Consider the following 12400-nt stretch of genomic DNA (forward strand, 5'->3'; position numbering starts at 1 on the left):
AGCGGGATAGGAGGCCCCGCGGGCCCCGAGAAGGCCACGTCTCGCGAGAGTTGCGGAAACGCGGCCCGACGTCTGAGCGACTGGGCGTGGCCGCCAGGTGGGCGGGGCGCGGGGTCACGGGTTCGGGGGGCGGGGCCGGCCTCCGCGGGCAGCGCCGTCTCGTGACCGTGTCGTGACAGCGGGCACCACGTGGTCTCCGCGGGGACCGCCCCGAGCCGCGCCGCCCGCCCGCCGCCCGCCCGCCTGCGGCCATGGCGCGGACGTCCGGCCTGCCTCTGCTGCTCGTGCCGCTGCTGCTGGGCCCGGCCCTGGCTCGCAGCCCCGGCCCTCTGCCCCTGGTCCTCAACACCTGGCCTTTTAGGAACGCCACCGAAGCAGGTGCGGGCGGCGCCCGGGGCGGGGGGCTGCGCCCGAGGGCTCGGCGCGGGGCGGAGGACGGCCGGCCCTGGCCGCGTTAGGGGCGCCCGGAGAGCCGGCGAGCACTGGGCCGCCCGGCCTTCCCGCCCCTGTGCGCCTGATCCTCGCGGCCCCTGCTGCGTTTAGGTCCTCATCCTTCAGGGTCCTTCTGCCCTAGCCAGGAATCCTGGTGGCGTGGCGGTTAAGTGCTGCGGCTGCTAACCACAGGGTCGGCAGTTCGAATCCACCGGGTGCTCCCTGGAAACTCTGTGGGGCAGTTCTGCTCTGTCCTGTAGGGTCGCTATGAGTCGGACTCGACTTGACAGTAATGGGTTTTGTCCTGTTTAAGTCCCTGCGCTAATACGTTTTTCACCCTGCTGCTGACCTAGAACAGTTCTGACATTTCTGCTTAAAGTCTTCCAGCAGGGCCTACGCTTTTGCCTGGGATCCAGTCCCTTGATGGGCTATGTCCTATCTATCTGCCTTTCTTATCTGACCTCTCCCTTCTCCGCAGTACCTGGTACCACAGCTTTGTGAACAACTAGTAATTCTAGAAGCATGCTTTTCCCCCCGTTTACGGGCTTGTCACCTACTGACATTTTGTTTCTGCCGTCTGGAGTGCAGTTTCAGCCTTCAGCTGCCAGACTTGATAACTTTGAAACGTTCAGTCAGACAGAGGCTCCAGCTTGGGCTGTGCCTTAAAATCACCTGCAGAGCTGCTTAAAAATATCTATGCTTAGGTGCCACGTCCTAAGATTCTGATTGAACTGTTGGAACCAAAGCCTCTGTTTTTGAAAGCTTTCCAAGTGATTCTGATTCCTGGTGGCTTAGTGGTTAAGAGCTAGGGCTGCCAACCAAATGGTCAGCAGTTCATATCCACCAGGCACTCTTTGGAAACTCTATGGGACAGTTCTACTTTGTCCTGTAGGGTTGCTATGAGTCAGAATCCTCTGGATAGCAATGGGTTTGTTTGTTTGTTTGTTTGGGGGGGGGGGAGTACTAAGCTACAGGCATCCCTTCGTCCAGGAAGCCTTCCCTTACACCCAGCCTGAGTCACATGCCTGTCTTCTGTGCTTCGATATTGCCCTGTCTATACATGTGTCTTGGCATTTTCACACTGTATTGTGCTTGTTTGTTTCTTGGCTTTGAGACATACAATTACAAGAGTAATTTCACATCCCACCTTGTGAGGATGCTGATTTATTTCCTGTCTGGGGCTGAAATGGCTCCAGAAGTTGGTGGAGCTGAGTTCTTAAGTAATAGGCAGCGAATACAAGTCAGAAAATGAGGAAACAGCTGTGAGAAGGAAAATCCCAGTGATAATGAGACAAAAAGGAAAATACAGCAGCCGGGGCAGGGAATGTTTCTGTGTAAGTTTCATGAATTGGAAGGGGGACCCTCTCCCACTATACTCTTAGCCTCTGGGCCCAGTAGTGTTGCTTAAAGTATTCACCTGCAGGGGTTTCTATCAGTAAAACCTGGTCCATTGAAGACACTCCCTTCCCGCCCCACCCTCACCTCCACCCTTTTTTCAATGTACAGGGCTCTTCAGAAGTCCCAGAGTAGAATGTTAAAAATGTGGCCTCTGGAGCTGATATGGCCCCTTCCGAATTCTGACTTTGCCCTGTACTAGCTCTGTGACCTTGGACAAGTTTCTTAACCTCTCTGAGTCCAGTTTCCTCTTTTAAAATGAGGACAATACTTACCTCAAGAACTGCTATGAAAATTAAAGAAGTTAATTCATATGAAGCCTATGTTGTCAATATTTGCTGTTACAGTATTTTCATTGAGATTTGTGGGTGATACGCACTCCCTCAATGAAAGTGTTAGTTATGTATATTTTTAATAATACTGCAGAAGAAACTAAGATATAATTCAATGGATTTTCAATTTAACTGCATGTTAGTAGTTTCTGTCGTACTTCTCAAAATTAAAGGAGGGAATACTTACTTCTTTTCTTACACTCCCAAAAGAAACCAGTGTTAGTAAGTGAAAAAGCCCTCACTGGGCATCAATAGCCAGTCTTTGAATTCTTCACAGTCAGTAGTTGCATTTATATAATTTCATCTATACCACTGTGACTCTATTGTAGCATTCGATAAACTAATTTGTTAAAATCTCAACTCAAATTAGAGCAAACTTGAAAAAATAAAATAAAAAGTGTGAGTTATCAGGATGTTTCTGGTTTGTTGCAGTTGACATTGAAAAAAAAAATGTATATGTGTAAATAAAGAAGCACCCTTGTGATCTGATTACCAGCCTGGAGGACATTAGCGTCTGGAGGCTCTCCCCTGGACGCAGTAGAGAGTGGCTGTGCTGTGTGTGAGAGAGAGCAGTGTGATGGCACTGTGGGCTTTGGAGGAAGTCCTGATGAGTTTGGAGAGACCACACTGGATGCCATGATCATGGATGGGTAAGAACGCTTTTGGGGACCTATTTCTCTCTCCACCTTTGCTTCATGGTGAGTTACATTTATAGTTGCGTTCTTCGAATGAGAGCTAGATGGTAGAATAAATGAGTTTCGTCATAGGACAAAACCCGTAGCTTACCGTATTCAGCCTTCCCAAACGTAAGAACTTTCCCCTCTCAGTGAATAACAACGACAATAGAAAAAAAAAAAGTCACGTACAAATAGGTAGTCTTCTTAGAACAGAGCCAAGTGCAAGCTATAAAAATACACCACTAAGGGTTTGGGTTTTTTAACCTTAAATGGAGCCCCTGGTGGCGTAGTGGCTAAAAGCTACAGGTGCTAACCAAAGGCTCGGCTGTTCAGATCCACCAAGCGCTTCTTGGAAACTGTATGGGGCAGTTCTGTTGTCCTGTAGGGTCACCGTGAGTCAGAACTGATGGCAGTGGGTTTGGTGACACAGCGGTTAAGAGCTACAGCAGCTAACCAAAAGGTCAGCAGTTCAAATCCCCAGCCGCTCCTTGGAAACCTATGGAAGCAGTCCTACTCTGTCCCGTAGGGTCTCTAAGAGTCAGAATCGACTCAATGGCAGTGGGGGAACCTTAAATGCTGTTGTTTGCCTGACCTGAAGCCTTTCAATACATTAGGAAGAACTGAGAATTATAGTGCTGTTGGGGTGTATGGTAAATTGAACTTCTGTTTGTTCCTTAAGTTTTTTCTGGCTGTGGGAATTGGTATGAACTTCACGAATGTGCTCTCTCTTCTGTGCCAAGATGGTGGGGTTTATTCTCCAAAACACTTGTTTGGAGGAAAGCAATTATATATATATATATATATATTTTAGTCTGTGAAGCTATGAAAATACCTTTTTATCTGTTACTGCATTTGCCTTCTTACAGCACTACTATGGATGTCGGCGCAGTCGGAGCTCTTAGACGAGTTAAAAATGCTATTGGTGTAGCTCGAAAAGTGCTGGAATATACAACACACACACTTTTAGCAGGAGAGTCAGGTATGTTCTAACTGTAAGGAAAGTTTTTCTGGCATTTTTTCAGTTATCTTCACTATGAAAAATAGGATTCCCTGCAAAATAGTTGATAAAAGAAGGTCTAACTTCAAATTCCTGCTGTTTTACTTAGTATCTGTTTAATTTTGGATAACTTGCTTAACGTCTAAATCTCACTTTCTTGGTCATTAAAATAGGATTTTCTTTCATAGTCTGTTATACGTCCATGAGCAAGTGCTAGACCTAAACAGGATTCAGCATTAATTGTCCTGCTGTATTACACCTCGTAGGTGTAAGACCCAGGGAGCATCGTAAACTTAAGAAGGTGGGAATTGAAGGACTTTTGCCATGAAGGTGTCACTTCATCATTTGAACTCCTTCCAAATTATATACCAAAAATCATACTGTGATCTGTAAACGAAAATATTTTTAATGATCTGTTAGCTGACAACTCCAGTAGTCTTCCTTCAAGTTTGTTTCAAGTACAGAATTGGAAATGACCTGACAAGCAAAAGGATTTCTTACCCATTCATTGGAATCCTGTTGTCCTTTTGTGTGGTGTCCCGATACGTTCACATCCGAGGGCATTGCCCCCTTGTTGGAGCAGTAGGATTCTGTTCTGGTGAGAGCTGTGCCTTTTGTTCTGTAAAGTGGAAGAAGGGAGAGTGTAGAAAGGGGGCAGAGAAGGAGACCTGTCATAACACACACCCTGAGGGGCACAGCTGATCAGTTTTAGGAAAGCCTCCATAGAGAAATTGATTCCCCTATAACTTTCATCGACTGAGTACTCCTTCGAAGGTCTCCAGCACCCCCACTGGTAATTGTTCCCCAGTTAAGTGACAGCTGACCTAAAGTGCCTCCTAGACATACGCTTTACTTAAGAGGGAGTCCTTGACTCACATTTTTCTTCTCCACCTCCAGCCACTAAGTTTGCTGAAAGTATGGGATTTGTCAACGAAGATTTATCTACCAATGCTTCTCGAGCTCTTCATTCAGCTTGGCTTGCCCGAAATTGCCAGCCAAATTACTGGAGGGTATGTGTGGACGTTTAATTTTTGAAAGTAAATCCTTTGAATATATTAAGTGATGTCCCCTCTGCTCGCCGTTGCCCACCTTCTGTCTGGGTGCTGGTTAGTATCCTGGCCACCCATTAGATTGGTTTCTGGGCACCCAAGCTAAATCAAATGCACATATAAGATGCGGAACTCCTGGTCTCTGGCAAGATTTTCACACTGTAGTTCTTCAGTCGGGAGAGGGAGCTGCCTACATCAGATCTGTCCGCTTGTAATCCTGTAACAAAAGGTTCCAAGTCTAAACAAATCAAACTTCAAAACCATTAATCTACTAATATTTTTTAGATCTTATCTGTATGAAGCATACCCAATATCTTGCCCTTATTTGACTTGAGAATTTATAGTTAGGCATCTGCTATGCTACTAGTGGGATAACTTGTTTTTAAACCAATGGGACTTTTAGCATAAATCAGCTTGCCTTTACTCTCCAGAGTCCTTCTGTAGTAGGGTCGCTTAGTGTCTCATCTGTTTCTTCCCTAACTCCCCAATTACCTTTGAATGACCAAGGAGTCTCTGGGGTTAGCACTTGAAACAGGCAACTCATAAAACCAGGTTAGAAAGGTACCTGGGGCTCTCATCTTGAAGCCATGTGTCTTGGTTTTCTTGCCTTAATAACAGTCTTTACATGCAACCTGAATTTATAAGTTTGAGTTATTTTCCTGAGCTTTTAAGATTTATAAACAAATCTCAGAGTATCACTGAGAATATGTTCACATAAGCCTACCTTTGGAGAGGGGGATGGTTTTAAAACAGATTTTACTTTAAATCTAAGACCTCTACTTTGGCCAATGAATGAATTCTGAAATTTAAAGGTCAGGTCATGTGTGAGAATTAATAGCTAATTAAAATCTTCATTTATATCTGCCATTGTACTGAGAAATTTAGGCATTTAGAGAAAAAATCAGGGATCTAATCCAGACAATATAGATGTCTAACCCATATTATGTAATTCTGTAGTCAGTACAGATACTTAATAAAATCACATCCATGTCTTCACGTAAAACTTAGCTATGTTTTAATTCTTATCTTTGAGTTCCCAAATGTCTTTTTTGGTTTTGGCTAATGTTTGGTAACTGTGTATAACTATTTGCTGATTTTTAAAGACAGTCTTTTTGAAAAATAGAACTTAAATTTTATTTACAGAATGTCGTGCCAGATGCTTCGACATACTGTGGACCCTACAAACCCAAACCACCTGGTGTCTCAGAACAAGATGGCACTACCTGTAAAGGAACAGGAGATACCCACAGTCATGACACTATTGGTAACTTGACTTCTATACAACTTTTATGGCTTAAGTTTAGTCACTTTTAATTGCCTTCATGTAGCTCTTAATTTCCTCATCCCTATTTATGTTTATTTATGTGCCAGAAGTTGATTTTGATTGTTTTAACTATAAATATAGACATTAGTTTTTTAGCATCTGCAAACCATTGGTAAATTGTCTAAAACAAGATGGATAAAATCCAGTGAATATTCACTTGTGGATTTTTAGATATTTAATGTTTAATTCTTTGGTAATCTTAAATGGTTTCCTACATTCAAGTGATCTTAAATTTTTCTTTGGAGTTACCTCTGAAAGGGTGTTGAAAATAACTGAGCAGTTTGAAGAAGTGGGGATGAGGGATGTCTACCAAATGATGTTAAAACTATGAAACCAGCTCATTAGAAAACACAGATTGTACCACTGGCATAGTTTTCAGTATTGCCGAGTTTCCTATTCTCTTCTACCTGAAATTAATGAAAGAACGTATTTACGTTACTAGCTACTCAATCATTTGGTGATATTTGGGGTAAACTTTAGAGTTGGTACCTACAATAATTTTGGGGGGTTTTGTTTCTTTTTAACTTCTAGGCATGATTGTAATCCATAAGACAGGACATACCGCTGCTGGTACATCGACAAATGGTTTAAAATTCAAAATACCTGGGTTAGTGTTCCCATTATAACAGATCTCACAAATACGTGTTGAATGTAAATCAGTGTGGGAGGTGCAGAATGCAAAGCATCGCCTTCATCTCACAACTGAGGTAAACGTGGAAGAAAATCTGTTAGTATCTGCCGAGTGCCAGAGGGCGTCCTCGGGTGGTGCACACAGTTAGCACGCTCAGCTGTTAACCTGAAGGTTGGAAGTTTGCGTCCAGCCAGAGACACCTTGGAATAAGGGCATGGTGGTCCACTTACAACTATCATCCACTGAAAATCCTATGGCGTGTAGTCCTACACTGACACACACGGGGTCGTTGTGAGTCAGAATTGACTTGACAGCAGCTGGTTAAGTGCCAAAAGCGAGGGCTTCACAGCCAGTGCCTTAGAGCTCAGGTGATCCATTTAAGCTGAGGTAGCTTCTGAAGCCAGTAAAGAGATGCCAGGAGCTGAGACCTGAGCCCACTGCAGGGAGCAGGGAGCATCCAGGCAAAGGGACTAGCCCATACAAAGGAGTGCATGCTTCAGATTTAGGGTTCCAGCTTGTGGAAAAGGAATTTTGGGTGGAAGGTAATGGAAGGAAGGACTGCAAGGAAAGACTGGATCCAGATTTCAATGAATCTTAAGTCAGTTTAAGGAGTTCTGATCTTATTATGGGGCCCTGATGGCACAGCGGTTAAGCGTTCACCTGCTAACCAAAAGTTTGACAGTTCAGATCCACTAGCTGCTCCTTGGAAACTCTATGGGGCAGTTCTACTCTGTTCTGTAGGGTCACTGTGAGTGAGAATCAACTTGATGGCAACAGCCTTGTTGTTTTTTTTTTTTTTTTTTTGAGTCAGTCTAAGGAGTTCTGATCTTATTGTGAAAGTAGTAGAAAAGTGTTGAAGGTTTATTATTAGGGAAGATCTTGATAAAAGTTTGGCACATTAGATAGAAAGGAAAAATAGATTGTAGGTGAGGGAAACCAATTTTGAAACTGTTGAGGTAATCCAACCATTAGATGATAAAAGACAGCAATAATAGAAGAGTCATTGTAAATCTGTGCCATCTTTGTGTAAACTAGCTGGTATCAAATTCTTATAGAATTAACATGGGTTTGGGAAAACCTAAGCTAAAAAACCAATGAAAATTTTTACCATGTAGTGATGAAGAAATTTCTTCAAAAGCAATCATCTGGAAGTCGGTAGTGGTGATGGTTGCACACAGTGTGAATGTATAAAATACCACTGAAATGTACACTTTAAAATGGTTAAAATGCTCAGTTTTATGTTACGTGTATTCTACCACAATTAAAAGAAAAAAATCGGGGGTAAGTGGAAGTAACCCTATCGTTGAAACAGCGTATAAACTAATGTCTTTTTTACACTTGACACCCTGCGTTAAATTATTGTTCCGCCCTCGCAAAGCCGTGTGGGAGATTCGCCAGTACCGGGATCGGGAGCTTACGCCGATGATACTGCAGGCGCAGCTGCGGCCACCGGGGACGGCGATACGTTGATGCGTTTCCTGCCAAGGTGTGTGTTCCTGTGTTTGTGAATTTAAGAGACTGTAATGGATCAGATTGTGTCCCCCCAGAATGTGTATCGATTTGACTAGGCCATGATTCCCGGTATCGAGTGGTTGTCCACCATTTTGTGACCTGACGTGATTTTTCTACATGTCGTCAATTCTAACTTCTATGATGTCAGTGAGGCAGGATTAGAGACAGTTACCTTAGGCAGGACTCAATCTATAGGATTAGGTTGTATCTTGAGTCAGTCTCTTTTGAGAAATAAGAGACTTCAGCAGAGAGGAGAGGGACCTCCTATCACCAAGAAAGCAGAGCCAGGAGTAGAGCATGTTCTTTGGAATTGAGGTCCCTGCATTGAGAAGCTCCTAGGCCGGGGGAGGATTGTTGACAAGGACCTTCCTCCAGAGCCAACAGACAGGGAGAGCCTTCCCCTGGAGCTGGCACCCTGAATTAGGATTTCTGGCCATTTTTTTTTTTTTAGATTATAAGAGAATCAACTTCTGTTTGCTAAAGCCATCCATTTGTGGTATTTCTGTTATAGCAGCACTGAATATCTAAAACAGACCTTTAGAGGAGTTATTTTCTTTGTCAAGGTGGAAAGTAATTTTTTCTGTTGTTTTTTTGGTGCCATGTAATTCAAATTCAAAAAGTTGTGAGCTTTTTAGAAGCTGTGTCCATAAAGACTTTTTACCTATCATTTTGATGATGATAATAATTTAAATTAAATAAGCATAGTCCTTCTGAATAGAATACTTCGGATCTATTTAAATAATTTCTGTAAGGTCACAGAGTAAAGGAACTGTAGTAGTTGAAGGTAGAAGCAGGAGATGCAGCCATTGTGTACAATTAATTATGAAAATACAATCTTTGACTTTACCACTGGATATTTTGTACGTGCATATCATTGTCCCCTTCCCTTGTAGCTCCTTCTCTCATTTAGATGTGACTCTGTACTTTATGACACCTGGCTTTAATAAATTAATTGACAGTTACTCGGCCAAAACCAACAATAATGGTCCTTCTTCTCTGACATTAATGGGTGGATTAGTTGAAAAGATTGACATTGTATCAAACTTTACTTGCTTTTATGTAGATAGTTAAGTAAGAGTTACTGACTCCTATTGATTACTGTATTCTACCAAATGTGACAGTTCTGGTATTTTTAAATTTGTAACTTGAGGTAACTCAATTTGAAGTTAGTGTTTATTCTGTGACACTGAAGTTTCACCTCTGTTGAAATTAGCTACCAGGCTGTAGAATATATGAGAAGAGGAGTCGATCCCACCATAGCTTGCCAAAAAGTGATTTCAAGAATTCAGAAGTATTTTCCAAAATTCTTTGGGGCTGTTTTATGTGCCAATGTGACTGGAAACTACGGTAAGTTATGTTTGGAATTTGCATTTGTGTGAACTTGGGAATGCTAATGAAATGTAGATTTTTAAATAATGTAGTGTATTTTATTCATCATTGCGACTCATAGTGACCCTATAGGACAGAGTAGAACTGTCCCGTAGGATGGCAGTGGGTTTTAATGGTTTTACTAATAGAAAAAGGGACTATGAAGAGTAGGCACTAGAGAAATGCTAATTGATTTACATTAATCAATTGGGAATCAGCGGAGAACCATGAATTGTTAAAAAAGCTAAAACCCTCCTTTGGCCGGTGCTGGTGGTTATGATCGTTCTTTGGTTTCTAGAGCTTCTCTCTTACATCTTTCCCAAGTAAAGTTAGCTTCACTTCTAGTAAGTGTTGAGATGGGCTAATCTATTAAATACTTCTTTTAACTAGAAGAAGAGAGCAATAAGTTGTCTTCTGTACTCCCTTTTCATTTACGATTTAAATATCTCAGCCATTTAGATTTTCTTGGGGCCCCAAGATAAAAAATGGATTACTAGAAGACGTTAGCAAAATGATTTTTGCACTGCATTTTAGGCACGTCCTTTGCTTCATTTACTTTCTGTATGAGCCTATCAGAGTTTCAAAGCGTCTCAAGATCAACCACTGCTGGTTCTCATTAGTGAATTTTCAGATGCAGAAGACATACAGCTTACTGATCAATATGACTTATTGGGTTAGGCTGCTTATTATTGTTCTTTGATCTTTTACTTCCCACAGTTCTACATTTGAAAACTTTGAGAAATTCCTTATTTTTTTCTAAGAACTAAGACACAGAAGTCAATATGAGTTATGGGGGAAAAGGCTTTATACATAAGTCAGTTTCATTGATTCTCTCTTAAATAAACATAAAAGGCTCAAAGTTGAATTTAACAGGATATAAAAATGATAATTATATAATTGTAGATGGTAAGTTCCTTATATTTAAAGCGAGGGCAGTAGGAGGGGAACCCTCAGGTGCTGGAGCAGAGGAAGACATCCGCTGTCGATATAGGTGGGCCAGCAGGATACCACTGCATTGAGACGAACTTGTTAGAGCATCTTCACAAAGAAATAACTCTTCTCTCGCCCTATTAGAAAGGAAAGTGTAAGGAGTGTAGGGGTGGAAGGGGTATACATGAATGATGAGAATACTATAGCGTCTAGGGAAATGCAGTTTTTAGCATGTGCCTAAAAATAGAGCTTTTTGCTAAGAAAACAGTAAAATAATGGTAGAAACCACAGCATATGTAGAGAGTGAAAACATCAGTTTTCTCAGGTTCCCAAAGCTGGCTACCCATGACCTCTTTGTTTCCTCTAATTGTCCACTAACCGTTCACTACTAAGAAGAGCAACTCTAGTGTACTTCTGTGGCTTAGATGGACATAAGCTTTACCATAGCCAGCATCCAGGCAAATAAGCAACATCTGTAAATATACATACCGTATAGTTAACCAAAAGGAGCCCCCGTGTCACAGTAGTTAAGCTCTCAGCTGCTGACCTAAAGGTCAATGGTTTGAACCTACCAGCTCCTTCACAGGAGAAAGATTTGGCAATCTGCTTCCATAAAGATTTATAGCGCTGGAAACCCTGTGGGGCAGTTCTGCCCTGTCCTGTAGGGTCACTGTGAGTTAGATGGAATTGATGGCAGTGGATGTGTGTATGTGTATTTAACCAAACAGCTTTCTCTTTTCTTGTTCCCAGGTGCAGCTTGCAATAAACTTCCAACATTTACCCAGTTTAGTTTCATGGTCTATAATTCTCTAAAAAATCAGCCAACTGAGGAAAAAGTAGACTGCATCTAATCCATCTTTTCTGTCAGCATCCACATTTAAAGAAGGAAACAAAGGCTGAGAAGGTTACTATTCATACAGTGTGCCTCATGTATTCTAAATTCCTTGTGTAATGTAAGCACAAAAATAAATTTATGCCAAAGTGGCATTTTTCACTTTCTGTATCTGAAATTTATGTATTATCTGTTTTTACTTAAGCTATGGTATAGCCCCTAAAAAATTAATGTGCACGTGTGTGTGTTTTGTACATATTTATGTTTTAAGCAATACTTGGATTTCTGATTGATGTTTTAGGAAATTGTTACTTCGGTGACTTATTCCCATAGTGACATCATAAAGCTAAAACAGATCATCAATATCTATATTTAGATACTTGAACTAGAGAATCTGAGTTTTTTAAACCCAAGGAAGAAAGTAACAGTGAATCATAGCATGAAGAGGACTGCTGAGTTTCAGTCTGTTGCAGGCATACATCTTTTATCACCAATTATTAGTTTGACATAACGCCCCTAATAGCGTGATGCAGGAAGAAAGCTGTTAATATAGATAGTCTTGGTTGTACACATAACGTGGATCCTCATTGTTTTCAGATTCTGTGTTTGCGAGTTTGCCTACTTGCTAAAATTTACGTGTAACCTCAGAATTGTAAGTTGCGGCACTTTCACGGTCATTTGTAGACGTGCATGTGTGCAGGCTGGAGAAACTTGAATCACCCAGCGAATGCATTCCCAGCTAAGGTGGAACAAGGTGACGCTCTGCCTTCCTGTTTCAGCTCTCATACTGTGAACAGGTATCATTGGCACAGTCTGTTTAGTCCCATATTTTCTCATTTCTGTGCTTTTTTTTTTATGATTTTGCTGTTTAAAATGGCCTTAGGTGTAGGGCTGAAATACTGACTAGTGTTCTAAGAGCAA

The 12400-nt window shown here is 41.9% G+C and overlaps 1 protein-coding gene across 1 annotated transcript; it reads left to right on the forward strand.

The window, feature by feature from the left end:
* Positions 1 to 232: 232 nt before the first annotated feature.
* AGA (aspartylglucosaminidase) lies at positions 233 to 11657 on the forward strand. Its single transcript, XM_003415825.4, has 9 exons — positions 233 to 378; positions 2656 to 2809; positions 3703 to 3815; positions 4731 to 4843; positions 6026 to 6146; positions 6738 to 6813; positions 8216 to 8323; positions 9563 to 9696; positions 11398 to 11657. The coding sequence occupies exons 1-9, from the start codon at positions 252 to 254 to the stop codon at positions 11496 to 11498; spliced, it is 1047 nt and encodes a 348-aa protein (XP_003415873.1). The 5' UTR covers positions 233 to 251; the 3' UTR covers positions 11499 to 11657.
* The last annotated feature ends 743 nt before the right edge of the window (positions 11658 to 12400 follow it).

Source organism: Loxodonta africana, chromosome 21 (assembly GCF_030014295.1).
Source record: "Loxodonta africana isolate mLoxAfr1 chromosome 21, mLoxAfr1.hap2, whole genome shotgun sequence".
Lineage (NCBI taxonomy): Eukaryota > Metazoa > Chordata > Mammalia > Proboscidea > Elephantidae > Loxodonta > Loxodonta africana.

Excerpts from the sequence above, each read along its gene's own strand:
- AGA (XM_003415825.4), top strand. The coding sequence starts at position 252 with ATGGCGCGGACGTCCGGCCTGCCTCTGCTGCTCGTGCCGCTGCTGCTG. Across the intron at positions 2,810-3,702 it reads GATGCCATGATCATGGATGG|CACTACTATGGATGTCGGCG; the intron begins GTAAGAACGCTT and ends GCCTTCTTACAG. Across the intron at positions 3,816-4,730 it reads ACTTTTAGCAGGAGAGTCAG|CCACTAAGTTTGCTGAAAGT; the intron begins GTATGTTCTAAC and ends CTCCACCTCCAG.